Genomic DNA, 26,809 nt, shown 5'->3' with positions numbered 1-26,809 from the left:
ATTAATGTGTGGTGGGTTTTGTCCACTTCCCGGACCAGGAAGGTGTCATTTAAACAACTTAAAAAAAGGCGAAAAATCGACAGCCGCGGACCTGAAAAACGGGCAAAAAACGAAGCGTCAGAAAAGTGGGATTTTTTGCCTTCTTTAGGTCCTGCCGGGACCCCTGATTAATGTGTGGTGGGTTTTGTCCACTTCCCGGACCAGTAAGGCGTCTTTTAAACAACTTTTAAAAAGGCGAAAAATCGACAGCCGCGGACCTGAAAAACAGGCAAAAAACGAAGCATCAGAAAAGTGGGATTTTTTGCCTTCTTTAGGTCCTGCCGGGACCCCTGATTAATGTGTGGTGGGTTTTGTCCACTTCCCGGATCAGGAAGGTGTCTTTTAAACAACTTTTAAAAGGGCGAAAAATCGACAGCCGCGGACCTGAAAAACAGGCAAAAAACGAAGCATCAGAAAAGTGGGATTTTTTGCCTTCTTTAGGTCCTGCCGGGACCCCTGATTAATGTGTGGTGGGTTTTGTCCACTTCCCGGACCAGGAATGTGTCATTTAAACAACCTAAAAAAAAGGCGAAAAATCGACAGCCGCGGACCTGAAAAACGGGCAAAAAACGAAGCGTCAGAAAAGTGGGATTTTTTGCCTTCTTTAGGTCCTGCCGGGACCCCTGATTAATGTGTGGTGGGTTTTGTCCACTTCCCGGACCAGGAAGGTGTCATTTAAACAACTTAAAAAAAAGGCGAAAAATCGACAGCCGCGGCGGACCTGAAAAACGGGCAAAACACGAAGCGTCAGAAAAGTGGGATTTTTTGCCTTCTTTAGGTCCTGCCGGGACCCCTGATTAATGTGTGGTGGGTTTTGTCCACTTCCTGGACCAGGAAGGTGTCATTTAAACAACTCAAAAAAAGGCGAAAAATTGACAGCCGCGGACCTGAAAAATGGGCAAAACACGAAGTGTCAGAAAAGTGGGTTTTTTTGCCTTCTTTAGGTCCTGCCGGGACCCCTGATTAATGTGTGGTGGGTTTTGTCCACTTCCCGGACCAGGAAGGTGTCATTTAAACAACTTTTAAAAAAGGCGAAAAATCGACAGCCGCGGACCTGAAAAACGGGCAAAACACGAAGCGTCAGAAAAGTGGGATTTTTTGCCTTCTTTAGGTCCTGCCGGGACCCCTGATTAATGTGTGGTGGGTTTTGTCCACTTCCCGGACCAGGAAGGTGTCATTTAAACAACTCAAACAAAGGCGAAAAATTGACAGCCGCGGACCTGAAAAACGGGCAAAAAAACAAAGCGTCAGAAAAGTGGGATTTTTTGCCTTCTTCTTCTACCCCCTTCAGGGGTCCCTCCTGATTAATGTGTGGTGCGATTTGTCCACCTCCCGGACCAGAAAAGTGTTGTTTTGGCACCTCAAAAAAGGAGAATTAACGGCAGCCGCAGACCTGAAAAACATGCGAAAAAACAAAGCCTAAGAAAAGTGGGATTTTTTGCCTTCTTTCGGTCCTGCTGGGACCCCTGATTAATGTGTGGTGGGTTTTGTCCACTTCCCGGACCAGGAAGGTGTCATTTAAGCAACTCAAACAAAGGCAAAAAATCGACTGCCGCGGCCCCCCCTTACATTTTTTGTCAAAAAACGCAAAATTCAAACTCTCAATTTTTCAATTTACTCAATTTTTGGGTGCTTCTGGTGCCCTTGTTGAGTGTGTGTGAGGTTTCCACTGTTTTTTTGACCAGAAAAGTGCATTAGAAACAAGTTGAAAAAAACTGAAAAAAACGATACACCCCCCCCCCCTTACGTTTTTGTCAAAAATCACCAAATTCAAACTCTGGAATTTTATGCCATTTTTGGGAGATTTTGGGGCCTCTGTTGAGTGTGTGTGAGGTTTTCACTGTGTTTTTTACCAGAAAAGTGCATTAGAAGCAAGTTGAAAAAAACTGAAAAAAACTGAAAAAAACTGAAAAAAACAATACACCCCCCCCCCCTTACGTTTTTGTCAAAAATCACAAAATTCAAACTCTGGCATTTTATGCCATTTTTGGGTGCTTATGGGGCCCCTGTTGAGTGTGTGTGAGGTTTCCACTGTGTGTTTGACCAGAAAAGTGCACTAGAAGCAAGTTGAAAAAAACGATAACCCCCCCCCCTTTTTAAATTTTTGGTCAAAAATTGCAAAATTCAAATTCGGGCATTTAATGCCATTTTTGGGTGCTTCTAGTGCCCCTGTTGAGTGTGCGTGAGATTTCCACTGTGTTTTTGATCAGAAAAGTGCATTAGAAGCAAGTTGAAAAAACTGAAAAATATGACCTTACGTTTTTTGTCAAAAATCACAAAATTCAAACTCAAATGTCTTAATATTTGGAAAATTGTCATTATTTTTTATTATTGTCTTTATTTTATCCCCTTAAAATACGGCTTTTAAAAAAAAAGCAGAATGTTTGATCCATTTCTTATATTGGCTCTTATTAGATTACAGTCATATTTTTCTTATTTTACTTGATTTGCTTGATTTTCCCATTTGAATGGGAATCCAAAAATATATATATATATGTCTTAATATATGAAAAATTCCCGTTATTTTTTTAATATATTTTATTATTGTCTTTATTTTATCCCCTTAAAATGCGGCTTTAAAAAAAAAGAGAAAAAGTCTATTTTTTTTAATTTGTTGCCCTATTTCCTGTAAAAAAGATGCATGTTGATGTTTTGCATCAGAAGTGAGCACACTTGACACGGAAAGAGGCCAAGTGTGTTGAGATGCTGCTGGTACTCAGTGGGTGGAGGAAGCGTAAGCCGTGGAGGAAAGAGTGACAGCAAGACTGGCTGAATGAGGTGACACCAGTCACACCAGTAAGTAACAAGCAAGTAACAAGTTATACAGGGAGGGGTGCAGCGTAAGGTAAAAAAAAAAAATCGTTTAATTTCCTCACATTATCATATCAACAAGCTAACATGACTGGATATCCACAGGATGGGCCTGAAAGTGCAATATTTAGCGGGTGTGCTGTTGTCATCTGCACAACTGCTACTCACTTTACCGCTGGTAAGTGGACTTCCTCCTGGCTTTTTATTTTCATTTGCAATACATACAGTGCCATCCATCCATATTGGTATTATTATAGCTGTATACAAGTTATCTTTATGGTACTGATGCACTATGACCTACGATATGCATTGATTTGTGCACACAGAATGAGAAGGACTCCTACATCGAGCAAAAAGTGTGCAAAATGTGCCCTCCAGGTGAGAAAAAAAACTTTGTCTGACATTTTTATGGAATTTATCATGATTGTGAGCACATTTAGAGATATATTTTTTCCAGAAATTCAGTCGAATTATGCTTCAGACGTTGCTGTGGAATTTTGGTTGCTGATGAATTTTAATAATTTAGATGAATCCATTTATTCTTCCACATTTGGCACAATAGAATGTTTTTGTGCCCAAAATGTAGCATTTTCAATCCAGGTTGTTGTCCATTTTTTATATAACTTGACATTTTTGACTTCCGTATTGTGTCATGTTTAGATCTTTACATTGTATTGTATTGTAACTTTTATTATGTATTTTAGACACAGAAATTAGTTGAATTCTGAATTCAAATCCGCTCTTTTTTTGGTTGTTATTCCAAAAACCTGAACTTATTTTATTTAGTTTATGGTCTATATCAGGTGTCACCAACACGGTGCCCGCGGGCACCCGGTCGCCCGCAAGGACCACATGAGTCGCCCGCGGGCCGTTTCCAAAAATAGCACATCTCATAGAGAGCTGCGTCTAAAAATTAATTTTGTTCTGTTGCTATTATTTTTTTAATCACACTTGTATGTATATAGATTTAAAAAATACTATCTTAAAAATACTTTAAGGTTAACGCGCACAATATTTACCTATGGGCAGTAAAGTAGAGCTTGTGGGATGTGGAGAGTAAGCTAGCGGGCGCTGTATGCACTTTCGTACCCCAAAAACATGGCAGAAAAAAGAAAGAAAACGTATCTCTTTCACAGTGAATGGGAAGAGGAGTTCTTTTTTACGACTGTAAAAGAAACCTGCGTGTGTCTGATTTGCGGGACGACCGTGGCGACAGCAAAACGGCACAATGTGGAGAGACATTTCAATACGTGTCACAAAAGCTACCATGATAAATATCCACCTGCAAGCGCCCTACGGGCAGAAAAAGCCCGTGAGCTAAAGACCGCTCTGGGTAAGCAACAGTCTTTTTTTACGAGGCCGGCCAAAAACTCACAAAAAGCAACCGAAGCCTCGTTTAGAGCTACACATTTTCTGATCAAGAAAAAAAAGGCATTTACAGATGGAGAAGTTGTCAAAGAAGCGATGTTATTAATTGCTAACACTGTATTTAAAGACGAGAAAAATGGAAGCGACCTAATCTCCACTCTTTCCGACGTCCAACTGGGGGCATCTACGATGGCAAGACGAGTATCAGCTATGTCCAGTAACTTGGTCGATCAGTTGGAGCAGGATCTGGCGAAGTGCAAGTGGTTTAGCCTCCAGTGCGATGAGTCCGTGGACAGCAGCAGTACAGCGCAGTTATTGGTTTTTATCCGGATGGTGTTTAATGATTTCTCCACAAAAGAAGAACTCCTGACACTACTGCCCTTAAAGACAACTACGAGAGGAGTTGACATTTATAACACGGTGAAGGAGTTTTTCGTGCAGAAAAAGGTGCCATTGGAAAAGCTGGTAGCGGTGACAACAGACGGGGCTCCTGCTATGGTCGGCCGACAGACAGGTTTCATCGCTCACTGTAAACGTGACCCAGACTTCCCCAAATTTCTGCATTACCATTGCATCATTCACCAGCAGGCGTTGTGTGCGAAAGTGATCGGCTTTGGGCACGTGATGACTCTCGTTGTGAAAATCATAAACAACATCCGCTCCAAAGCAAAGCAGCACAGGATTTTCAAGGTACTATTAGAGGAGATGTCAGCAGAATATGGGGACCTACTGCTACACACAGAAATCAGATGGCTCAGCAGAGGACGAGTTTTGCATCGTTTTTTGTCTCTTTTGCGTGAAATCAAAGAGTTCATGCAGTCCAAAGGCGAAGATGTCTCACTGCTAGAGGACACAGAGTGGACACTTGACCTTGCATTTTTGGTGGACATTACTGGGAAACTAAACCTCCTGAACTGCCAGCTGCAAGGCAAAGGTAAGACTGTTGTCGATATGATAAGTGCTTTAAATGCATTTAAAGCCAAAATGAATGCATTCTCTGCAGATTTACAGAGAAAAAAAGTTCTGCACTTTCCCTCTGTGCAGTCAGTGCTGAAAGACAATGCTTCTGCATCTGAGACATTTGAAAAAGTGGCAGAAAAGTACATTGAAGTAATAAACAGACTTGGGCAAGAGTTTGAGAATAGGTTTTGTGACCTTCATCAGCTTGAACCATGTGTGTTCTTCATTTCCAACCCTTTCATGAATGGGGACACAGCATGCTTTGCTGAGCAGTTAAGTGCAACGTTCAACTTGGATGCTGGACAGGTGGAGATTGAAATTATAACATTGCAAAATGATCTCCATCTCAAAGCCTACCAGGCTGCACCAAACTTTTGGCGCCTTGTTGACACAGAGAAGTACAGTGGAGTATGCACAGCAGCCATGAAGGTTGCCAGCCTGTTTGGCTCAACCTATCTCTGTGAATCAGCATTTTCTGACATGAACTTCATCAAAAACAAACACAGAACACGCCTCACTGATGCACATCTGAGAGACTCACTCACAGTTGCAGTGTCAAGTTACACACCAGATTACAACACACTGGTGAACAGCATGCAATGCCAGTCTTCCCACTAACCAAGGACGGATACCAGATGTAGTCAGTGACAACATGGTAGTGCCATGGCAAAGTTGAATTAAAATATTGAAGAATTGTGTTCAATTTAAAAGTGTGTTCATGACATTTAAAAGTTATAATTTTGTTAAACATAACACAGACTTGGCCACTAGTTCAAAATGTGAAATAAAAAATGTATTACATATTTAAAAATATGTAAGTTGATTTTGTTTAACATTACATAATTGTTAACTTTTTGAAACATGTTGCAACATAGTTCATGATTTGTTAACAGGGCATGTCAGTGGCTTGTGCAAATGGGATATTTTTTGCTAAAATGTAGTGATGTAAGTGATCATCTGAAAATGTAACAAATACTGTGATTAATAGAGATAAAGTGTTGAATATTGATATCTGTTTCCCACCTTGTTGTCATTTTTGATAATCATTGTTAGAAATCATTAACATGATCAGTGTCTTTACATAGGTGAGTATTACTAATCATTATAAATAATGTATAACTAAAGGCAAACTGAGCAAATTTGTTATTTCAGAAGAGCGTATCAAACTGGTAGCCCTTCGTATGATTCAGTAACCGTGAAGTAGCTCTCAGTTTCAAAAAGGTTGGTGACCCCTGGTCTATATGTTTGGCAACGTTTTGCATCCTTGTTGTTTGGTGTTATTTAGTGGAAAAAATATTGCAATTTTTCTTGCCATCACAGCAATTTTCACTGCAGAATGACATTCTAGCAGATAAAAAATATTATATTAATATTGGTATTTTTTTCAGTCCAGCTTTTTTTTTTACATGAAAAAGGTTTGTGTATTTTGCATTGTATTTGCTTTGCATTGTGTTCTGTTTAAATATGTATCGTCCTCAACTTAGCCGCTTATGAAATGGTGGCTAACTATAGCTATAGCTATTATTTATATTTGCTAAATCTTGGAAACGCAGCTTTCATCTTCTTTTCATATGTTTGTCTTAATGCTGACAAAAGAAGCGGTATCGGTCCGTGACCACATCCTGCCTCAGTATGCTCTCCGTCATCCTGTCGTCAATGTGTCGCTCTTCTTGTGTCAGGTGAGTTCCAGAAATCTTGTGAGCAATGCGAGCCGTGTCCCGCATGGAGCTACACCGCAGTTTGGAACCACGAGGACAGCTGCCATCGTTGCTACGGCGACTGCAGGCCTGGTAAAGCATCAAGGGGACCTACTATGCTCATTTTGGGCCATTTATATTGAGTTGTGGACTCCTATAGAGCAGCTGCACACAATGCCACGCACAGAAAGCTTTCTCGATCTTCCAGAATCGGCACCTATTTCAGCTGTATTTTCATGGATTTTCAAAACATTCATTCATTCATTTTCTACCGCTTTTTCCTCACGAGGGTCCCAGCTGTCTTCGGGCGAGAGGCGGGGTACACCCTGGACTGGCCAATCACAGGGCACATATAGACAAACAACCATTCACACTCACATTCATACCTATGGACAATTTGGAGTCGCCAATTAACCTAGCATGTTTTTGGAATGTGGGAGGAAACCGGAGTACCCGGAGAAAACCCACGCATGCACGGGGAGAACATGCCAACTCCACACAGAGATGTCCGAGGGTGGGATTGAACTCGGGTCTCCTAGCTGTGAGGTCTGCGCGCTAACCACTCGACAGCCGTGTCGCCGATTTTCAAAACAGTCTGTTTTAATTTGTTCTGCCGCCGGGCACGCCCACTCCACTGTGATTGGTCACCCTCAGAAGTGCTCCGAACCCCCACTTTTCTCTCCTGCACATTTCCAATATTACTCATATTTTTCCCGAGTTTGATTGACAGTTATTGACTTTACATCATGTTGATTATTGGTGTAAACTAAATCATACTAAATATCCACACACATACCATTTATGATGCATTTTATCATTAAGAATTATGCAATAACTACTCAGAAATGCAGAGGAAAACTCCCATACAGTCCTGCTAACGCACATTATTGTTATTGTTTATTGTTTTTATTGCTATTGTTATGTCTGCACTATGCTTATTGTTATGCCTCCAATTAAATCCGATTACATAATCTTCCTTTTTGTCTCTTGCAGAGTTTAACCAGAAGGTGATTGCCAACTGTACCAGCAGGTCAAATCTCAAGTGTGCATGCCAAGCTGGCTTTCACTGCATCGACGTGGTTCCGTATACCGAGAACTGCAGGAACTGTATCAAGAGAAGGGACGTGACCATATTGGGTAAATCACATACTGAGCACTGCTGTGGTTGACTTTATTGTCGTGCACGCCAACGACAACCAGGCCCTCACAAAGCTTATTTATGGCAATGCATGCTGCAGTCTGCAAGCATCCTATCAATCAAAATGACGTGATGTCACATTCACAGTTGTCGCAGTTGTTCCCAGCACAAGCAGTTGGTGGGTAAATAAGAGTATTCATAGCTAGACGGCAAGTGAAGTCAGAGCGAAAATGCCACATATTGTTCTCGCATGTGAAAATCCTTCCGAGTAGGGATTTCAGAAAAAGTTCTGACTAAGATAGTCCATGATTAAGGAGAAAAAAAATCAAGAAACAAACAAAAAAAAAACGTCGAGAAGGGTGGCTGCTGAACACGCCAGACTGACAACACTTTGTACTAAAACCTGAAAATTCTCTTAAACATGGTAAATATGGAGTATTCTGGTCACTAGGTGGCAGTAATGACACCTAACATTGCATTACCTTAACACCGCATGAAGTCATCTATGGCATGTCCAACATAATAGAATGAAAACAAGTTCTCCTCACATTTCATGTGGAAGTGGTAGTTTTTTTTTTACTTTTTAAGCTTAAAATAAATAAATTTGAGGCCAACTGGTTAGCAAACGGCCTCCTCGAGTCCCTGCAGAGTTGTGCAATGTGATGTCAACAATTAATAATAGGAGTGTAATGCTGACTTTTCATGTCTGCATGGGTCTGATAAAGATTAAAAACTTTATTTATGAAGTCATAAACCGGCTTTCTATGCTCTAACTACAAAAATGTACCTTTTATTGAAGGGGACCATTTCATTTTCTTTGTATTGAGTTGTGGACTCCTGTAGAGCAGCTACACACAATAACTAACACAGAAAGCTTTTTAGATCTTCCAAGAATCTGCACCTATTCCAGCTGTATTTCCAAAACTGTCTTTTTTTATTTATTTATTTTTACTCAACCTTTATTTAACCAGATAAAAAAAACATTGAGATCATTATCTCATTTACAAGAGGTCAAATAGCACACGTCATAATAAATGGAGTGGTTAGCGCGCAGACCTCACAGCTAGGAGACCAGGGTTCAATTCCACACTCGACCATCTCTGGGTAGAGTTTGCATGTTCTCCCTGTGCATGCGTGGGTTTTCTCCGGGTACTCCGGTTTCCTCCCACATTGAAAAAACATGCTAGGTTAATTGGCGACTCCAAATTATCCATAGGTATGAATGTGAGTGTGAATGGTTGTTTGTCTATATGTGCCCTGTGATTGGCTGGCGAACAGGATAGGCTCCAGCAACCCCCAGCGACCGTTGTGAGGAAAAAGCAGTAGAAAATGAATGAATGAATGATATAAATAGCAAATAATAAGGGTCCTAAGACAGAACCTTGAGATACTCCTTTGGGGATGTTCAATCCGGAGTAATCTATCAATTAAAAATGTGTGATGGACTGTATCAAATGGCTTAGATAAATCAATAAATAGTGCCACACAATATTTTTTTACAATGTAAAATCATTTCTAACCTTTACAAAGAAAATAGAGAAAATTAGTTTCACTAATTTGTCTTGATTAAAACCCTGCTTTTTGTCTTTCAGCAACAACAACAACAACAACAACAGTTGCTGTGACTTCAGATGAAGACAAACAGACTCCTTCTTCCTCTTCCTCAGGAGACGGCAGCATCTCTACCAGATTGTTCTTTCCAGAGTGAGTGACGCTTTATTTCACTCACACATTAAAAAAATCACCCCGATAATCTCTCAGATGCGATCATTTCGACGTATTTGTGGCTAAATATCACCTAGGTATGATGCTCAGCACGGATACAACGCACATACTGACAGAGGTGAGCGTTTACTTACTTTAAAGCGAATAAAACAACACCTGAATGTCGTCAAATGTTCTTGTGAGACAGCAGAGAGGAACACCATTCACCTGGCGGCCAGCATGTGTCCGGCGGCCATCTTGGTCGCCGTCTCCGTGGCGATCCTGTTCTGCATCTGTCGGCCCCAAGATAAAACCTGCTTGAAGAGAGGTATGATGGCCGATCAGTTCATTATTGATGAATTGATTGGAACCTGATGATCCATATGCTTTGTGTCTTCCAGCTGTGGTGAAGTTACATAACAAGGTGAGTGAAGTGTACAACTGTAGTAGTGTGGAGTAGTATTTTGCTCAAACACAATATTCAACTTCAGCGGCTGTATTGTAACATTATTAGGAGATACTCACCAACATTTTCATTTCCAGCACCTTTTAACTGATGCTTCCTTTCCAGGGTGGTGCTGATGTTGCAGGCAAGGATGCAGAGCAGCATTTCCCCATCGACCCATCTGGTAGGAAACCCATGCGTCCATCTTAGCAATCTACCACGTGTTGACTCCTTTTATTCTGCAGGTGCCGTGCATGTCCACAATGCAGGCACGGTCATCTTCAGCTGGCTCAGTCACTTCACCGGCCAAGTGGGCCCCGTCATGGAAGCCAGGAGAGCGGCAGACAAGGACGAAGATGAGGAAGACCAAGCCACTCCTATATTTTATACAAACCCCGTGAGCTCAGCCAACGTTCCCCTCTCTGAGGAGGAGGAGGAGATGAGCAGCAAAGTAGTAACGGCGTTCTTCCCGTCTCAGGAGGAAGGTAAAGAGTGGCACGTCTCCAAAGAGGAGGTGTTCTGATGGATGGATGAATGAAAAGGACTATGGCAGTGGAACCACGGCAAGGTTCACAAATGGGACCCATTGAAGTCCACAATGTGTTTGATGGTGGACTTCATTCAGAATACGGTCATATTTACTGTAAAATGTTTGTTTCGCTTTAGGGGCCATTGCAATCAAAGCTATGCTAACTTGCAAGCTAAACAACACTTAGGATCATTTAGTGTGCCTCACATCTCCTGTTTACTTATTATTGGATGCCAAACTTGAATGCAGATTTTTTTGAATGAACAGAAGAACAATTTTATGTATTATGTATTTGAAAAAGATTTTTATTAGCACAATCTCGGATAAAACAACCAAATTGTAACATGCACTTGCAGGGCAAAGGTTGGTTATTTTAATTTGAATGTGACAAGAAAATAAGTACTCTGGTCGGTGATTAGTATTTATTACTTTTTGACATTGTTTAAATCTGCTAGTACAGCAACTCTCCTAGCTGTGAGGCCTGCGTGACAATAAAGCTATTTAAATAACAAAACTTAAGAATGAGGGAGTGTGTTGGACGGAGTGTGGATCCACACTTCCAAAATAAGAAATCAGGAACAGGGCAAACACGGTCACACTACTGAATTTATTTAGGACCATCCTTTTTGCTGCAAAAAAAGCTATTACTAAATATTGGTTCAACCCCCCCCCCCCTTTTGGTGCAAGTTGTCAAACATATCAGAACAATGGCTTTTAGCTTTAGGGGGAATATAGAGTGAAAAAAAAGTTCTCCTCCCAATCCACGTGGAAGTGGTATATTTTGGCTTCTTACTTTGACCTTCTTCCTCTATTTGAAACACTTAGGACAAGTAATTTGGAGGCTAACCAATTAGCTCGGTAGCTTGCTATGAGCAGCAGCTGTCTCTTATGCCCCGACACCGATTGCAGTGTTGTGCAATGTGGTGTAAACAAAGAATGATAGAAGTTTAAAGGTTATTATAGGGGTATTATTTTATGTTTACAGGGCTCTAATCATGATTAAAATGTATTTAGAAAGTCATTAAAAAAATTTCTGTGGTCTTACTATAAAAGTATTAAATTTATAAATATTGAATCCTTTTTTGCAGACATTCACTGGGGTCATTTCTATGAAAACTGGGTTATCGCTTGCCTGGTTTTGCAAAAAAAAGATTTGTGGTCCAAAATGAATAAAAAGAACAGGAAAAGGAAGCACGAGCCGATCTTTCATCCCCCTTTCCGCAGTTAAAAAAATGCACCCATTTGCCAAAATGGAGGAAAACGTCAACAAACGGGTGTATAGTTTAAAAATATTTTATTACTATTATCTTTTATTATTATGTATCTGGTGGAAGTCACCTGAAAGTATATGTACGACATGAATCAGGCAATCCCAGGGATACTAAACAGGTTCCACTGTATAATGAGCCAAAACTTAAGCATGGAAAACTTTCAACTCCTCTGCATCAATTATAGAAAACAATAATAAAAAACATATAAATAGAAACAACAAGTCAAGGCATCTTCTCTAATAATACGTAGATGCATGGTACTCTCTGCGGTTGAGTGAATAGTATTTTAATACCTGGCCTCTGTGTACAAATGTACACACATCTTTTAGCGACACGTAATACAATGTTTAACCGATTCAAATGTCCCATTATTACACCTCAACTGTTTGGTCACATTTGCCACACATCTCTTGGACAGGCTTGCACGCCTCCTCTTCTTGGTCTGTGCACCGCATCACTGCAACTGGTTTGACGAGTACGGTCATATAAACAACAAAAAGAATATTTTTAGATGAATGACATAAGGATACGCTCACCATGCTTGGATCTGACACAGCGGAGAAAGACTATGACAGGAATGACAGCACACAGGAGGACAATTGCTACCAGGTACCCCACTGCATCTGTAAGAGAAATGATAAGGTCATCCACTAGAGGGGGCAATTGTTTATTTTTTGGTACATTTGTGGCTGGTTCAACTGTCGTGACTAGCCTTCATTGTCAACACAATGTCATGTGATTTGGGCAGTTTGACTCATGCTAGGACCAGACTTCACTTTAATGACATGACCACGTGACTTTAATGCACTTTTACAAGGGAGGGGTGAAATACCATGCTTTAATACCAATGTTAAGAGTCACAAAACAAAACAAAGGAAGATTATTGGTAGGTGGTAGTGGCGTCATTGGGGCTATTTTAGGGGGGCTTCAGCACTAAAATATTTTTTATTTTTTGTTATATATATATATATATATATATATATATATATATATATATATTATGTTATATCCTGGTTCTTGTTTGTTATTTGTTTTTTGGATTTTTTTATTTTTTTTATTTTTTTGTGAATGTCTAATACATTCATTCATATCCTGTGCATCTCCAGTCCTCAGAACCCAGTGACGCCCCTGATGTTTACCAACCTTAATGGGGCTAAAATATTAGAAACATGTTTGTAAAATACCCACAAAAATATAACGTAATATAATAACTCCATAGACTCGGGTTCGATTCCACTCTTGGCCATCTAAGTGTGGAGTTTGCATGTTGTTCGGGTACTCCAGTTTCCTCCCATATTCCAAAAACATGCTAGGTTAATTAGCGACTCCAAATTGTCCATAGGTATGAATGTGAGTGTGAATGGTTGTTTGTCTATATGTGCCCTGTGATTGGCTGGCGACCAGTCCAGGGTGTACCCTGCCTCTCGTACAATAATAACTCCATATATGTGTTGAACTTTATTCCATCAAGGGCAACCAGCATCACGGAATGCGCAGCATCATCTCCCCAAAGAAGAGTCGTTTCAGTGGCAGATTACTATCTCTGTCCTGCTCCTCTCAGAGACCCAACAGATCCTCAACACAGCCATAAAAACACACACAAGACTAGACTTGTTACCTTATTATGTGTTATTGCTAGCCAGATACTGTAGCTATATGTTTGTGAAGGGAAAATTTGGCATTATTTATTACATAATTTATTATGTGTTACTATAAGAAGACTGGCTGAAGGTTCAGGTACCTGTAGTGTTGGACTTGATGGTTCCTGGTACATGCAAGCATCCTGTGCACTCTTGGTCTACGCATGTGTAGCCCTTTATACATCTGCACACGGCATTGGAAGATTTTTGGCAAGGTGACTCATACTCCATGTTAGCTGGAAGGGAAATCAAATGATATTGTTAAAAGATAGAATGTTATCGAGGTATACGGTTGTTTATACGCTTGTTATTGTAGCACAGTGGGCTGTATTTGAACCATGGACAGTCAGCCTCGACTAAAATATAGTATAGTATAAAAATAACTTCATCCTTGCTAGTATTAAGATGCTAATTAAACCCTCTGTGATTGAATTTGTGTTTTCCTCTCAATGACCCACAGCTCCCCAGAGTTGGCAGCACTCATGCAGCCCCAGACCCTACCTACCCTACCATCATGGTGTAAATGAGTCATTTTGATAGTATTGTAACACTCTACGCTCATCCAAACACCAGACCCTACGGGCGGAACAACAACTGGTGTTTTATTAAGGTCCAAAAGAACAATGCTCCCTAACAAGGGCTACTGTCGCGGCCGTAACCCACGCCTACAACTCTCTAACATGTGGGTTCTGCCTCACTTCCTGTCCGTCACCCCTTTTCCTTCCCAACCCCGGAACATATCTCCCCATTGCAACACATGCGCAAATACAACACATAACACATAATACCCATGCAGTATTGTCCCATGAGAAGGAGTACAGTAAACTAAAATACAGTATTGCTAAAATGTGGAGGTTGTAGTAAGGTGCTTTATATTCTTGTAACCATAAACCACAAACTGTGCACCATATAAACAAACTATCGAGAGGGACAAAAACAAAACTGCACCCACTCACGTTTATCACACATCCTACAGACGTTGCAGCTCATCTCCACGTTGTGGGAATCGGAGTAGCGGTAGCTCGTGCAAGGTTCACAGTCGATAGCACAACTGCTTGAAGAGCGCTGAATCATGTGTTGACCTGGAATGCACAGTCTGATTGATCACAAGCTGCACGCTATCACTTAGATTGCAAAAAGTATACCTGGTGGGCACTTGTCACAGCAAAGTTGTGGGGCCTTTACGGGCCATGGGTATTGTGAGTGGTTGCACTGCATTGTCAGTACAGAAGAATACAAAAAGAGGGACGTTAAAAGAAAACAATCGAAGGTTTGCGTCATCTGGAAGGACAAGCAAGACAAGCATAATTGTTTAGTTGAGTACAAAATTCATACATAAATAAGCAATTAGTCGATACAATGTACATATATCTACACACAAGTGATATTTGGTCTTTTATCATTTACCAAATACTCACAATGGATGAGGAACAGAGTCAAAATGCAACCTGAGACCCCCTTGGTTACCGTCAAACTGAACATGGGGACGAAAAGTGTGTGTTGATGGGTTTTCTTTTTCAGATGTCACAACGCTGACTCATTATGAAAGGCAGACATTTTGTTTTTGTAATCTCACAATGAGCGGTAGCGGACCCCCTTCCTTTCTGCATAGACCCTTGCAACCTCTATCTCTCTCGATTTGTCTTCCAGGAAGTCACTTATCCTGATTACTGGCTGAGGATCTACTTAACAGGACTGACGCTTCACTCTTTCATATTAAAGGTTGATCCACAACAGAATGACTGACTTCCACATTGTCATTACGACACAAAACACAACAATGCTTCAGGACCAGATAGACTAACATGTTGCATTATTGACTCAGGTCAGCAAATAGAGTCTAGGTCCAAAATGACCAGGATGAAGCAACATGTCATATCGTGTTCAGGTAAACAGCAAGTCAAGGCAGTCATTTTGTACACTGTGAATCGTTCATAAGCTCTTGATTTTTTTTCAATGTTTTCACCAACGTATGGCAACATGCACTTGAATTCATTAGCTATCTGGTTATGTAAAGAAAGAATACACGACTGTGTGCAATGTTATCATGTCAATAGGTAGCCTGCAGACCTCCTCCAAGGCTGATCCGTTGATGAGTGGGAAAAGTGTCCCCATTTGTATCTTATTATGGGCATGCACCGCAATGCAGGCCCCCACTGACAGCTGCCAAGCAGCAGTCAATGGGGGCTCTACAGTGCAGAGCAGGGGTGGGCAAATATTTTGACTCGTGGGCCGCATTGAGTTAACAAAATTGTCCAGGGGGCCAGAACATGTATTTAACACACACATTTTCCTTGAATGATTTGTCTAATTGTAGCTGTATGTTCTCATGTGGCTTTTTTCAGGAGCACTTTAAACATCAAACTATGTCACTAAATTTTACATTTAAAAAAAAAATGACTAAATAAGACATGTTGCCAGTTTGTATGTTAAAAGTTGAAATACTGAAAAAGCAACTGGCGGGCCGGATTCAAACACTTGGTGGGCCGCATGTGGCCCCCGGGCCGTAGTTTGCCCACCCCTGGTGCAGAGCAACCCATCTTAATATTTCTCAAAATGTTTAGTTATTAAAAATCTTATTATATCTTAATCTTCCCATTTTTGTGCACATAATGCGGCCCAAAAAATAATTGTTTTGTTTTTCCAAACAACTCCTCCTGGCCACACCGTTTTAGCTAATTTCTTTTGGTGAAAACGTAGGAATCAACAAGTAAAATGAGAAAAAAGAAAAAATTAGAAAAATTAGAAAAAACATTTGAAAAATGATAAAATTCAGAAAAATAAGAAAAATTAAGAAAATTTGAATAATGAGAAAAGTGGGGAAAATGGGGAAATGAGAAAAAGCTAGAAAAATAAGACAAATGAGGAAAACAAGAAAAACTGGAAAAGAAGAAAATTGAGAAAGACGACAAAATGAGGAAAATTAGAACATTTTGAAAAAATGAAAAAAATTAGGACTACCTTGACGCTTTCACTATACGTAGAGTGCTATCTCGCTAGATGCTAGCATGCTAACATGCTAACAGTTAGCATGTTTACTTTTTTGCTAAATTCCTCATGTAATTTACACACGGCATTGCCCGGCGGCGTGGCACAGCAGACACCGGGCCCGAGGTTCACAGCACAGGTTGCATGCCCATCAAAATTTCCGCAGAAATTTTCTACTATGAAAATATTGATATTGTATTGTGATTTTGTATTGATACAAAAGTAGAAAAGTATTGGTGGCTTTAGATTTGTACCAGGGTACCTAATGTTGTGATAAGTGGTGGTGTTGGGGAAGGTCCAGCGTGATTTCACTTGCGTGGGGAGAAAAAAAACACACAGAAAAAGACCTTTTGTGTGTGTTTCGTTAGTCACTATCACTCCTCTTGTTCTTGTTGACGGTGACATGCAAAGTGCTCGACTGCTTGCAGCACCCTCTGCTTAAACCAGTTTCCTCAGAAACCCACAACATTATGAACTGCGAAACAGGAAGTGTCAAACAGAGAGTTGGTATGATGACTCGACACTATAATGACTGACCGATATGATTGAGATGACCGGGTGAGAAATACATGCTGGGAATTGTGTGACTTTCCTGGGGTCAACGAAACTTGTGACTTTTTTTTTCAGGTTCCATTCCGACACAGTGTATGTACAGTGTATTTATAGCCATATACGTATGTATTTATCCATCTAATTATCTATCTAATATGTATCTACCTGCAACACGGTGGATAAGTGGTTAGCATGTAGAACTCCAAAAACAATTAGCGACTCCAAATTGTCCATAAGTATGAATGTGAGTGTGAATGGTTGTTTGTCTATATGTGCCCAGTGATTGGCTGGCGACCAGTCCGGGGTGTACCCTGCCTCTCGCCCGAAGACAGCTGGGATAGGCTCCAGCGTACCCGCAACCCTAATGAGGATAAGCAGTAGAAAATATTTGTTTTCTCATTATATCATTATTAGTTTTTTAAATTGAAATAAATTATCATATATAAAATAACATTCAATGTTGACAATTAATTATTTTTCCCCATGAAAATAACTATATTATTAAAAATATATGATTACATTAAAAAATATTGACACAATTAAATACTAACACTTCACACACCTCAATATTTTTTTCATTTTATTAAATAGTTTTATTCTGATCAAAATTCAACTCTAAATTTAAAAAAATAGTAAAAAATACTAGAATAAATAGTAAAAAATACTATAAAAATACAATAAAACAATTAAATCACTCAAAATGCATACTGCACTTTTTATTTATATTGGTACATTAGTTTTATTAACATTAAAAAACATTACAAAACATATCCATCCATGCATTTTCTATGCCGTTTATCTCCATTAGAGTCACGTGTTTATGCTGGAGCCTATCCCAGCTGACTTTTCGGGCTAAATAAAACTGCAAGATATTACAAACATCTCTCAGTCAGTGGAGTTTAACACCACAATGCCAACTACCAACCACAAATAAGAAAGATAGTTTAGATAAAGCCAATCTTTGTGCTTCAGGTTAGACTTGGCTTAATTGCCACCAAAGTGCGGCATCGTTCTTTGAAAGGTTTCGGTGACGTCACGACTTCCCGCTTGAGTCCGCCTTCTCGCCTGCTGCCAGTGCCTTCGCCTCGGATTTCTTCCTTTTTGCCCCCATCGCTTTTTAAAACATAACGTTAAATTTTCGTTAAATTTCCGAAGAAAACAAACGAGGACGAATCCTGGAGGGAACTTGTCTTGTGACGGTACTTGTCCAAGGTAAGTGAGGCTATAAGAAATGAAAATGTGGACGTGACGCTTTAAGTGGAAGTGGGCGCAATGTTGGCAGCGCTCAAGCGAAACCACCTCCGTGGTAGAAAACGCAAATAAAATAGTCAAATATTGAACCCACGACTGGCTTTACATACTATACGTCAGTGACATTTGGTACATTTTTTTGTGAAGACTTTAAAAGTAGCTCCTGTTTTTTTTCAAAACAGTGTTTTGTATTGCCTTCTTTTTAATGGCGGCATTAGTTCCCTTGAATGTCTCATATCTTCTATAAGACGTTTATATCTCACATACTGTAAAATATTTACTATTTCACACCAGAATGGGACTGAATTGAGTCAGTTTCTACTTCCATGCAAAAAAATTATGACAAGAAGCAGTGTAATGTTTTTTTATATGCAAAGTGAATGATTGAAACAGTGCTGTCAAGTCAACACCTGCATTGATGATTGTTTTTGTTCAAGTATGAGGTGTGACATGAATTTAAAACCAGCCGAGCAAGAGTTTCCTCTTTGTCACACTCTATTGAGATTCCTAACATCCATGTTTTGCCTTTTTTCCATACAATCTCTGAAACAAATTAATTTTGCTATATTAAGAATGGTTAGCATTAGCAATGAGTTGATGGTGGGGTGGCCGCTCCACAATGTTGTGTTTGTCAATGATTTGTACTTATAAATGACTTTATTCATAGGTGTTCTCGCCAATGGAGTAAACTAAAGTGTAGGATCTTCACGGCGGACGGGCAGCAGGCACAACAAGATGGTGGGTTATGGTGCCCTACTGCTAGTCGGGGTGAGTACTGACTAGATCTTGAGCACAATGTAAATTAGTCACGCTTTAGCCACACTGTTTTTGTAGCGGCATGCTTAAACAGAACAGAATGTTGTATCACCAGTGTGATCTGTTTTTGTGTCGCAGTGCGTGTTCACACCCACCCTGGCGCTGATTCCCACCCTCAAGAACAAAACATGTCCGTATGGTGACTACCTGACTGAGACGGGAATATGTTGCTACAAATGCTCTCCAGGTTAGAAGCAATTATTGCAGCGTCTGGTTTATTTGGATCGCTTTCACAGTGTCAACTTGTCACTTTTCCTGTTATCCAGGTTTTAAGCTTGTGCACATGTGCCTCGCTGAGGGGATGAGGAGTAACTGCGCGCTGTGTCCTGTGGACCAGTACACGGATGAAATGAACTACTCTCCCAATTGTATGCGATGCAAGCAGTGCAAAGGTAAGAAGACTTTCTTAAAGGTTCTGTATGTAATAGTGGTACCTTCAGATAGTCAATCTAACATCTTTTATTGTTGTTGTTACTAGTTATGGTGGTGCATACATTAGCGCTGGACCAGCCAGGACACCTACCATGCGAGCACTTTTCATTTGTGTGCAATGTTTGTACGACTTTCCATACACTAAATGGTCACACATTGTATTATAACTTTTTTCTTTATCACTTCCAATGTATTCATCCAATTAAATGGATATTAAATTGACCGTTAATCTGCAAATATGTATAAAATCAACTTCTACTAAGCAATAACTAAGATTAACTAAGATTAGGAATGGGCATAATAATTTATTGTGTGACTAATTGACAGCTTGTTGTCTTGTGGTAAAAGACAGGAAGCAGAACTGGAGGTAGCAGAGATGAGGATGCTGAGGTTGTCATTGGGAGTGACCAGGATGGATAGGATCAGGAATGAGTACATCAGAGAAACCTTACATGTTAGAGGCCTTGGAGATAAAGTCCGAGAGGCCAGAGGAGAGATAGTGAATATATTGGTAGAAGGATGCTGCCAGGTAGGAGGCGTAGCGGAAGACCAAAGAGGAGGTTTATGAATGTAGTGAAGGAGGACATGAGTGTAGTTGGTGTTAGAGAGACAAATGCGGAAGACAGGGTTGGATGGAGGCGGTTGATTTGCTGTGGGAAAAGCCCAAAGAGAAAGAATAAGTCGTCTTGAAGCAGTTGAGGCAAAATGGAGAGTGCAGTACTTGGCCACAACCAACAGAGGCGCTATTGTCAGTCTTAAAATAATTTGCTGTCTACAGGGGAACAACACATCTGTATGGAAAAACACCATTTCTTTAGTGTTAAATAATATAAAAATATTAAACAAACATAGCAAGTAATCAATAAAATATTTTAAAATATTTTATTTATTTATTTATATTTCTTTAGCTCTTTATTGTCCACCATCTGTGTGGATCACCTTATCAGATCAACAAATGTAGCGCATTTCCTGCCATAGTCGTTACTGTTTACTCAGTGTCAGAGCATACAAGGTGTCTACTAATGGTAAAGTGGAAGTAAATCATGGTTCAACTCCAGGGGGGAGCAGAGGAGCAACCGATTATTGGCAATGTTTTTTTACCCAGTGCCTCCTTCTGATTGTTTTCCCCGCAGAGTCAAAAAATGAAGTACAAGTATCCAAATGTGAAAGACACAGAAACACTATCTGCCGCTGCAAGGACGGGTATTACACTTTTGTCATCGACTCAGAGACGACCGAGTGTCGCAAATGTTTGCAGTGCGGTCCTGATGAGAAGGAAGTCGACAAATGTAAGTGTTCCTTATGATGGGATGAATCTCATGGTCATGTTGTTTGTTTGTTTATTTTTAAGATTTGTTGTTTCGTGCAGGCACATCGGAGAGGAACACGGGTTGTGAGTGCAAGGAGAAGTACCATCGAGTGAAAAGGAAGTGTGAGCCATGCAAGACGTGAGTGTGTGTCTGGAGAGGGCGGCGTTTGTCCCCTCCTCGCTGAAAAGTTTGACGGGGAAGTGGTTTTGTTGAACCGAAACCTGCTGCGAGCATTTGTTCAATCTTTCCATCAGGGAGCGGAGAAGAGAGAAGTCAATCCATTGTAAATATAGCATTTTATGCCGGTGTTTCCCAACCTTTTTTTTGTCTTGTGTACCCCTACAGCCTTTTTGCACCCCATCACTCATACGGATTTGCCACAGGTTATTGGCTACCAGGGGAAACTAGCCAAACATTGTCAAAAAATGAGTTATACTCAAAACATATCTTAACACATGTAAACATAATAGTGACTCCAAGGTTTCCAGTCGTGGCCAGATTGTGAATATTTATCTTCTTTGCTGATCTCCTAAACAAACGCGTTGACGTGATTGCTTACTAACCCACACATCCTCTCTACACAGTTGCTCAACTGATTGCAAACATCTTTGCGAGTCGCTTCCTTCCCGAAATCCTACAGGTGAGTCCACAAGCCACAAGGTTGGCTTAATAGTTTAACCTAACATTTTCTTTTATTTCTAAGTGAATCCTAAAAGAAAAAGGTGTCTAAAATACTAAATATTGAATTAATTAATTGAAAAAAAATCTGTAAAATAATTTAAATGACAAATATTACATAAACATATTAAAATGAAGAAATGTAAATATATATATGTTTATTTTACCCTCACAGCTAGGAGACCCGAGTTCAAGTCCACTCTCTGTGTGGAGTTGGCATGTTCTCCGCGTGCATGCGTGGGTTTTCTCCGGGTACTCCGGTTTCCTCCCACATTCCAAAAACATGCTAGGTTAATTGGCGACTCCAAATTGTCCATAGGTATGAATGTGAGTGTGAATGGTTGTTTGTCTATATGTGCCCTGTGATTGGCTGGCGACCAGTCCAGGGTGTACCCCGCCTCTCGTCCAAAGACAGCTGGGATAGGCTCCAGCACCCCCGGCGACTTCGTGAGGATAAGCGGTAGAAAATTAATGAGTGAATTAATATTTTAATGCATTTCTTATTCTGTTTTTTACTCAACTCTATTTTTCTTCACTGTAAAGTGTCTTTGAGTATTTTGAAAATCGCTATACAAATTAAAATGTATTATTATTATTATAAATAATTGTATAATACATGCATATACACTGCGTGTTGCAAGAACAGAACAATGAATCCTTCTTTGCTAACCTCGACTTGTTACGGAAGTAATGATGTGTCATGCCTTGTGTTCTGGCTTGTTTCGCCTCCGCCATGCCTTAACATCCAAAACAACTTTATCATAAGGATCCATCTGTTGGTCTGACGTCCCAAAAGCCCCGCCAAATGTAAACATAAGAATGATGAAAACACAAAAAATATATAGCAGTAATGTTATGTAATTACATCGTACTAACTGACAAACTGCAATTAATCCATTGCAGGGTCACAAATTGTCGCTATCATAAAACGTTTGAAGTTACATTCATTTAAGTAAGACTAAAATAAAGTAAAGGTACTCACTCATCTTAACAGGTAATGGAGAACAAGATGGTTAGTTAAGAGCAATACTGCCACCTAGTGGTGTTTTATAAGCAGTACCAGTGTCCTATGATAGTTATATTGAAAGAAATGTGTGCGTGCAATTGGTTGATTTGATTGTAGTATTCAACATATGTTGAAATCTGTTCCATTTCAGGATCTATGGTTATCATCACTCTTTTTTACCTCCTTTTTTATCTGTGGTGACATCACAAACAGTGACAAAAATCATTTTTACCTGTCACAAAAATTGAAAAATTAGCTAACCGCTAATATCAAAATACAAAAACTAGGCTGACGAATGGCGATGGCGTAAAAAGTGGATTGTGTCTCAAAGTTTTGCATTCTTAATTGTCACACAATTGTGAAAGGAATGTAACCAACTTAAAAATAATAGCACACAAACCATTTAAGGTTCTATTACTGTATAAAGGTGTCCAAAAAAGCCAAAGAAAAAGCAAGTTCAACCTTTCACGTCCACCTTTGTCACGCTTTGTTCCCTTTGTGTCCTACTCAGCTGTGGAGGAGAGTGGAAACGGATTCCTCATCAACGTCCTGGCTGGAGTGGTTGCTACAGCCTTGGTCTTGCTTCTCCTGGTCTTCCTTGTTACCTACAAGGCCACCAAAAGCTGCACAAAAAAGACACTGCTCAAAGTCACGTCTCCAGAATTATACGAGGTACAGTAAATTGATCATTTTCTGATATCTTATCAAGTGGCAATACTATAGAAATCATCACACTGGGATATTATATAAAGCTTGTGTTTACGCTTCACTGAAAATGAGTGTTGTTTAAATCCCTAATAGCATCACCTTCAGCATCGTGTTGGAAAATGACCATGTTGGAATTCATGTTTCCGCGGCTCCCCAGTGCCAGCAGCACTTGTGCAGCCCCAGACCGTCAGACATTGTCTATACTTAGCATCTAGCGTCCTAATAACATGTTGTGGTTGCATCCCATCGCAGACACTGGTTAGGAACACGGAAGCACCGAGCAATAGCAGCAACAACAGCGACATGGCTGTTCCTCAGAACACTGTACTTGAAATGGACCCGTCCGTGTTGCCCGACTGTGTCCCTCTGGAGGTCAAGAGTGAGTGATTTTGGACAATACCCCCTTTCATGCCTCTGGTATCTTGGCCGCTGTGTTTTTAGGCCGAGTACATTCTTGACATCTTCATGAACAAATATAACATGAGAAGGTTTACTGTCTTTCTGCTGTCTCGTCTCAGTCAGCGACCTCATCAACACACTGCTTGAGGTGGTTCCCGTGCATCAGGTCAAGCAGCTGGTGCGGTCCCTTGGTGTGACTGACAACATCATCGAAACAGCCATGCTGGACCACCGCTACGCCAGGGAAGCCCACTACCAGATGTTCCGAGCGTGGGCCGAGATGGGCTCGCTAGGCGGCGGCGGCGGCGGCGGCGGCGGCGGAGGTCGCAGTGGAATGCTGCACTCGGCTATGCTGCAAAAGCTGCTGCACAATCTCAGACAGATGCAGCTGGGGAAGGCGGCCGAGGAGCTGGAGACAAAGTACAGCATTCAGTAACGCTCTGATGTGTGCCAAGTGGGACCCAAAAAAAAAAAAAACACACACACATACACCTGAATCTACGTTTTTGTTCTCAAAGACGGCCTGAGAGATTTCCATGATAGACACAGTTGTTGCACGCGGCCTTTGTGGACATATGAGCTAGCTACCTCTCATCCTGCCATCTCTGGGTTGGATTCAAACTACTGAGAGAGATCAAGATGGCTCAAGATGCTTCCTGGATTTAAAGATGGACTATGCAGAGACAAATGTGCCGTTTTTTATTTGATCAATGTGAATCTTTTGGCTGGAAGTGACAGAATGTATGTTCTGAATGTAAATATAGATAAGAATGTTCCAGATCAACACTATTTAACTGGCGGAAGTCAAAATGGCCCTCAAGTCTAGTCTTTTTACACTTCAAAAAATGCTGGAAAATTGCAGCCTTTTTGCAGTCATACTTAAATCAGCAGCAAAGGCGACGCAAAATAGAATAGGATGGGATAGGATTCAATTTATTGTCGTTTTACATACACAAATACAATGTAAGGAAAAGTTATTTAGCATCCATTTGGTTAATTAATGCGATTTTGATCGCATTTGTCGTCCATCCATTTTGTGTTTGTGGGCAGGAACAATTTTTTTGTTGCTTGCTGCCTTGCAAGTAAACAATGCTAAATCTATGTTAGCAGGTAAGACAACCACCAAGAGCAGCATACAGAAAAATTGAAGAATGCTCAGGATATTCACCTTTAGTTGATAAAAACACTAGAAACAAATTTAAATTCAATATGTAAACTTTGCTATGCTTACTGTTTTTATAACATTATTCTTTTGACTTCATAATGGTCCTGTACAATGTTCTGAATCATGGCATGTTATGTTTTATTATCAGAAGGCTGGACTTAGGACAACATTGTTATAGATGATCTTCGACTATCGGTACATCAACGTTTATGGGCCTGACGATCGCTCTTAAAAGTACACATGGTTCCGTTCCTTTCCATTGGTGTTCCCCGGTTCTAGACACTTGGATCATTTAAAATGGTGCAAAAAATAATATTTTCTCTAAAAAAGAAAAAATAATGTTATTTTCACGTCTTTTCCAGCTAGAAGGTATCATTCAACACATAAAATGACCTCATATGGACAGACTATGAATCGTTTTGTGTGATTTCAAACCCTTTGTGGTATATCTCAACTCTCATTGTATGGTTGGAAGTTTTGTCATATCAAAGCAATGAAGCAATGTGGTGCGGTAATGTTGTACATACTGTATATACTTTTCAAAATACCTATTAAGGAAATGCAGTCAGATTATGTACTCTTCAGGGTTAATAGTTCTACTTTAAAGTCGGAACACTATTCAACCATGGCTGAGGTTAAAGGTCATCTGGGTGCTAATTGTCGCAGTGGTTGCTCTTGACTTTTCTGTCATTTGTTTTGAAGCTGGCAGTGGGGGGGGGGTCTTTTTAAACTGTATTAAAGTCAGTGTCAATTGGGGAAAATCCCTCCCGTATTCCCAGATGTCCTCCTCCTCCTCCTCCTTCACCTCCTCCACCTTGTCAGCATTCCATTAGGCCCCATTCTTATGCAAGCATTAATCACGGCTTTTAATGCGAAGCAGGGCCGCGCCTTGTTTCAGGCCGTCATACCAATCTCAGCCTGCACCAACTTGTAAATGTGCCAAGGTCTTTCCTCATACACTTTATGCAACACACTTTAATATGGACGTTCTCCAGCACAATGAGTGATGCAGCGAGGTTCTTTTCAATAAAGAAAAGGTCAAGTGTCATTAATATTGTTTTTTTTTTTTTGAGTGTGATTGTGTCAGAATTCCAACCTAAAATCATAAAAAGGTTGATCATATACTACATTTTGAAATCATAGGAAATACTCTGAAGAACAAGTAGAAGCAGAGTGATCAAAATAATAATTGTTCTAGTATCTATAGTATGTATTGTTTAAGACGGCATTCAACTTTATTTCAGGAAAGACAACACATTGGGCCAGAGATTCTAAGCCACATTAAATTGTAAGGATTTCAAAATTTCAAGTATATGACTTGATTTAACTTGACTTGACTTGACTTACGTCTTGGGATTAAAGACCTGAAACTTGCAAAAAATTGGACTTTTCCCCATGTCTGCTCTGTTTACAGAAAATTAGCATTGAACGTCAAATTGTACCACTTTATTAAGTTAATGCAGTGTTAAGTTAATTTAATTTGCAGTGGTGTTCGCCATGCTTCTCTATTTTCTGATTATATGGTCGAGTGGTTAGCGCGCAGACCTCACAGCTAGGACACACAGAGTTCAATCCCACCCTCGGCCATCTCTGTGTGTGGAGTATGCATGTTCTCCCCGTGCATGCGTGGGTTTTCCTCCCACATTCCAAAAAACATGCTAGGTTAATTAGCGACTCTAAATTGTCCATAGGTATGAATGTGAGTGTGAATGGTTGTTTGTCTATATGTGCCCTGTGATTGGCTATGCGACCAGTCCAGGGTGTACCCCGCCTCTTGCCCGGATAAAAAGGTAGAAAATGAATATTGTGGCCCTGTTGTGAATATCCGAAAACGATTTTCTCCCATGTGGAGACGAGACACACTTGACATTGAAATAACAATCCGTCAGCGCCTCACCGTCT

General features: G+C 40.3%; 3 protein-coding genes across 3 annotated transcripts; 2 read left to right on the top strand and 1 right to left on the bottom strand.

Annotated features, from left to right (window-relative positions):
- The first annotated feature begins 2,845 nt into the window (after window positions 1-2,845).
- On the top strand, window positions 2,846-11,320 carry LOC131105487 (uncharacterized). The gene is made up of 10 exons (XM_078790516.1): window positions 2,846-2,884; window positions 2,956-3,028; window positions 3,177-3,228; window positions 6,858-6,968; window positions 7,869-8,012; window positions 9,606-9,717; window positions 9,816-10,045; window positions 10,119-10,141; window positions 10,289-10,346; window positions 10,408-11,320. The coding sequence occupies exons 2-10, from the start codon at window positions 2,957-2,959 to the stop codon at window positions 10,683-10,685; spliced, it is 1,080 nt and encodes a 359-aa protein (XP_078646642.1). The 5' UTR covers window positions 2,846-2,884; window position 2,956; the 3' UTR covers window positions 10,686-11,320.
- Window positions 11,321-11,991: 671 nt separating this feature from the next.
- LOC131105517 (tumor necrosis factor receptor superfamily member 3) lies at window positions 11,992-15,189 on the bottom strand. Its single transcript, XM_058053685.2, has 6 exons — window positions 15,021-15,189; window positions 14,748-14,883; window positions 14,559-14,684; window positions 13,704-13,838; window positions 12,499-12,585; window positions 11,992-12,425 (listed from the first exon to the last, which is right to left on the bottom strand). The coding sequence occupies exons 2-6, from the start codon at window positions 14,881-14,883 to the stop codon at window positions 12,334-12,336; spliced, it is 576 nt and encodes a 191-aa protein (XP_057909668.2). The 5' UTR covers window positions 15,021-15,189; the 3' UTR covers window positions 11,992-12,333.
- Window positions 15,190-18,201: 3,012 nt separating this feature from the next.
- tnfrsf1a (tumor necrosis factor receptor superfamily, member 1a) lies at window positions 18,202-25,955 on the top strand. Its single transcript, XM_058053267.2, has 10 exons — window positions 18,202-18,354; window positions 19,061-19,161; window positions 19,288-19,396; window positions 19,476-19,601; window positions 20,775-20,930; window positions 21,011-21,089; window positions 21,536-21,591; window positions 23,147-23,307; window positions 23,596-23,722; window positions 23,862-25,955. The coding sequence occupies exons 2-10, from the start codon at window positions 19,129-19,131 to the stop codon at window positions 24,176-24,178; spliced, it is 1,164 nt and encodes a 387-aa protein (XP_057909250.2). The 5' UTR covers window positions 18,202-18,354; window positions 19,061-19,128; the 3' UTR covers window positions 24,179-25,955.
- Window positions 25,956-26,809: the final 854 nt, after the last annotated feature.

This window comes from Doryrhamphus excisus, linkage group LG5, assembly GCF_037039965.1.
Source record: "Doryrhamphus excisus strain RoL-2023G ecotype Guam linkage group LG5, RoL_Dexc_Guam_v1.1, whole genome shotgun sequence".
Taxonomy (NCBI): domain Eukaryota; kingdom Metazoa; phylum Chordata; class Actinopteri; order Syngnathiformes; family Syngnathidae; genus Doryrhamphus; species Doryrhamphus excisus.
The sequence above is the reverse complement of the archived record's forward strand: the minus strand, read 5'-3'. Positions and strand labels throughout refer to the sequence as shown.

Excerpts from the sequence above, each read along its gene's own strand:
- LOC131105487 (XM_078790516.1), top strand. The coding sequence starts at position 2,957 with ATGGGCCTGAAAGTGCAATATTTAGCGGGTGTGCTGTTGTCATCTGCA. Across the intron at positions 8,013-9,605 it reads AAGGGACGTGACCATATTGG|CAACAACAACAACAACAACA; the intron begins GTAAATCACATA and ends TTTGTCTTTCAG. Across the intron at positions 10,046-10,118 it reads TAAAACCTGCTTGAAGAGAG|CTGTGGTGAAGTTACATAAC; the intron begins GTATGATGGCCG and ends TGTGTCTTCCAG.
- LOC131105517 (XM_058053685.2), bottom strand. The coding sequence starts at position 14,883 with ATGACGCAAACCTTCGATTGTTTTCTTTTAACGTCCCTCTTTTTGTAT. Across the intron at positions 13,839-14,558 it reads CTGTAGGATGTGTGATAAAC|CTAACATGGAGTATGAGTCA; the intron begins GTGAGTGGGTGC and ends TTTCCCTTCCAG. Across the intron at positions 12,586-13,703 it reads CATCAAGTCCAACACTACAG|ATGCAGTGGGGTACCTGGTA; the intron begins GTACCTGAACCT and ends TTTCTCTTACAG.
- tnfrsf1a (XM_058053267.2), top strand. The coding sequence starts at position 19,129 with ATGGTGGGTTATGGTGCCCTACTGCTAGTCGGG. Across the intron at positions 19,162-19,287 it reads GTGCCCTACTGCTAGTCGGG|TGCGTGTTCACACCCACCCT; the intron begins GTGAGTACTGAC and ends TTTGTGTCGCAG. Across the intron at positions 23,308-23,595 it reads CGTCTCCAGAATTATACGAG|ACACTGGTTAGGAACACGGA; the intron begins GTACAGTAAATT and ends ATCCCATCGCAG.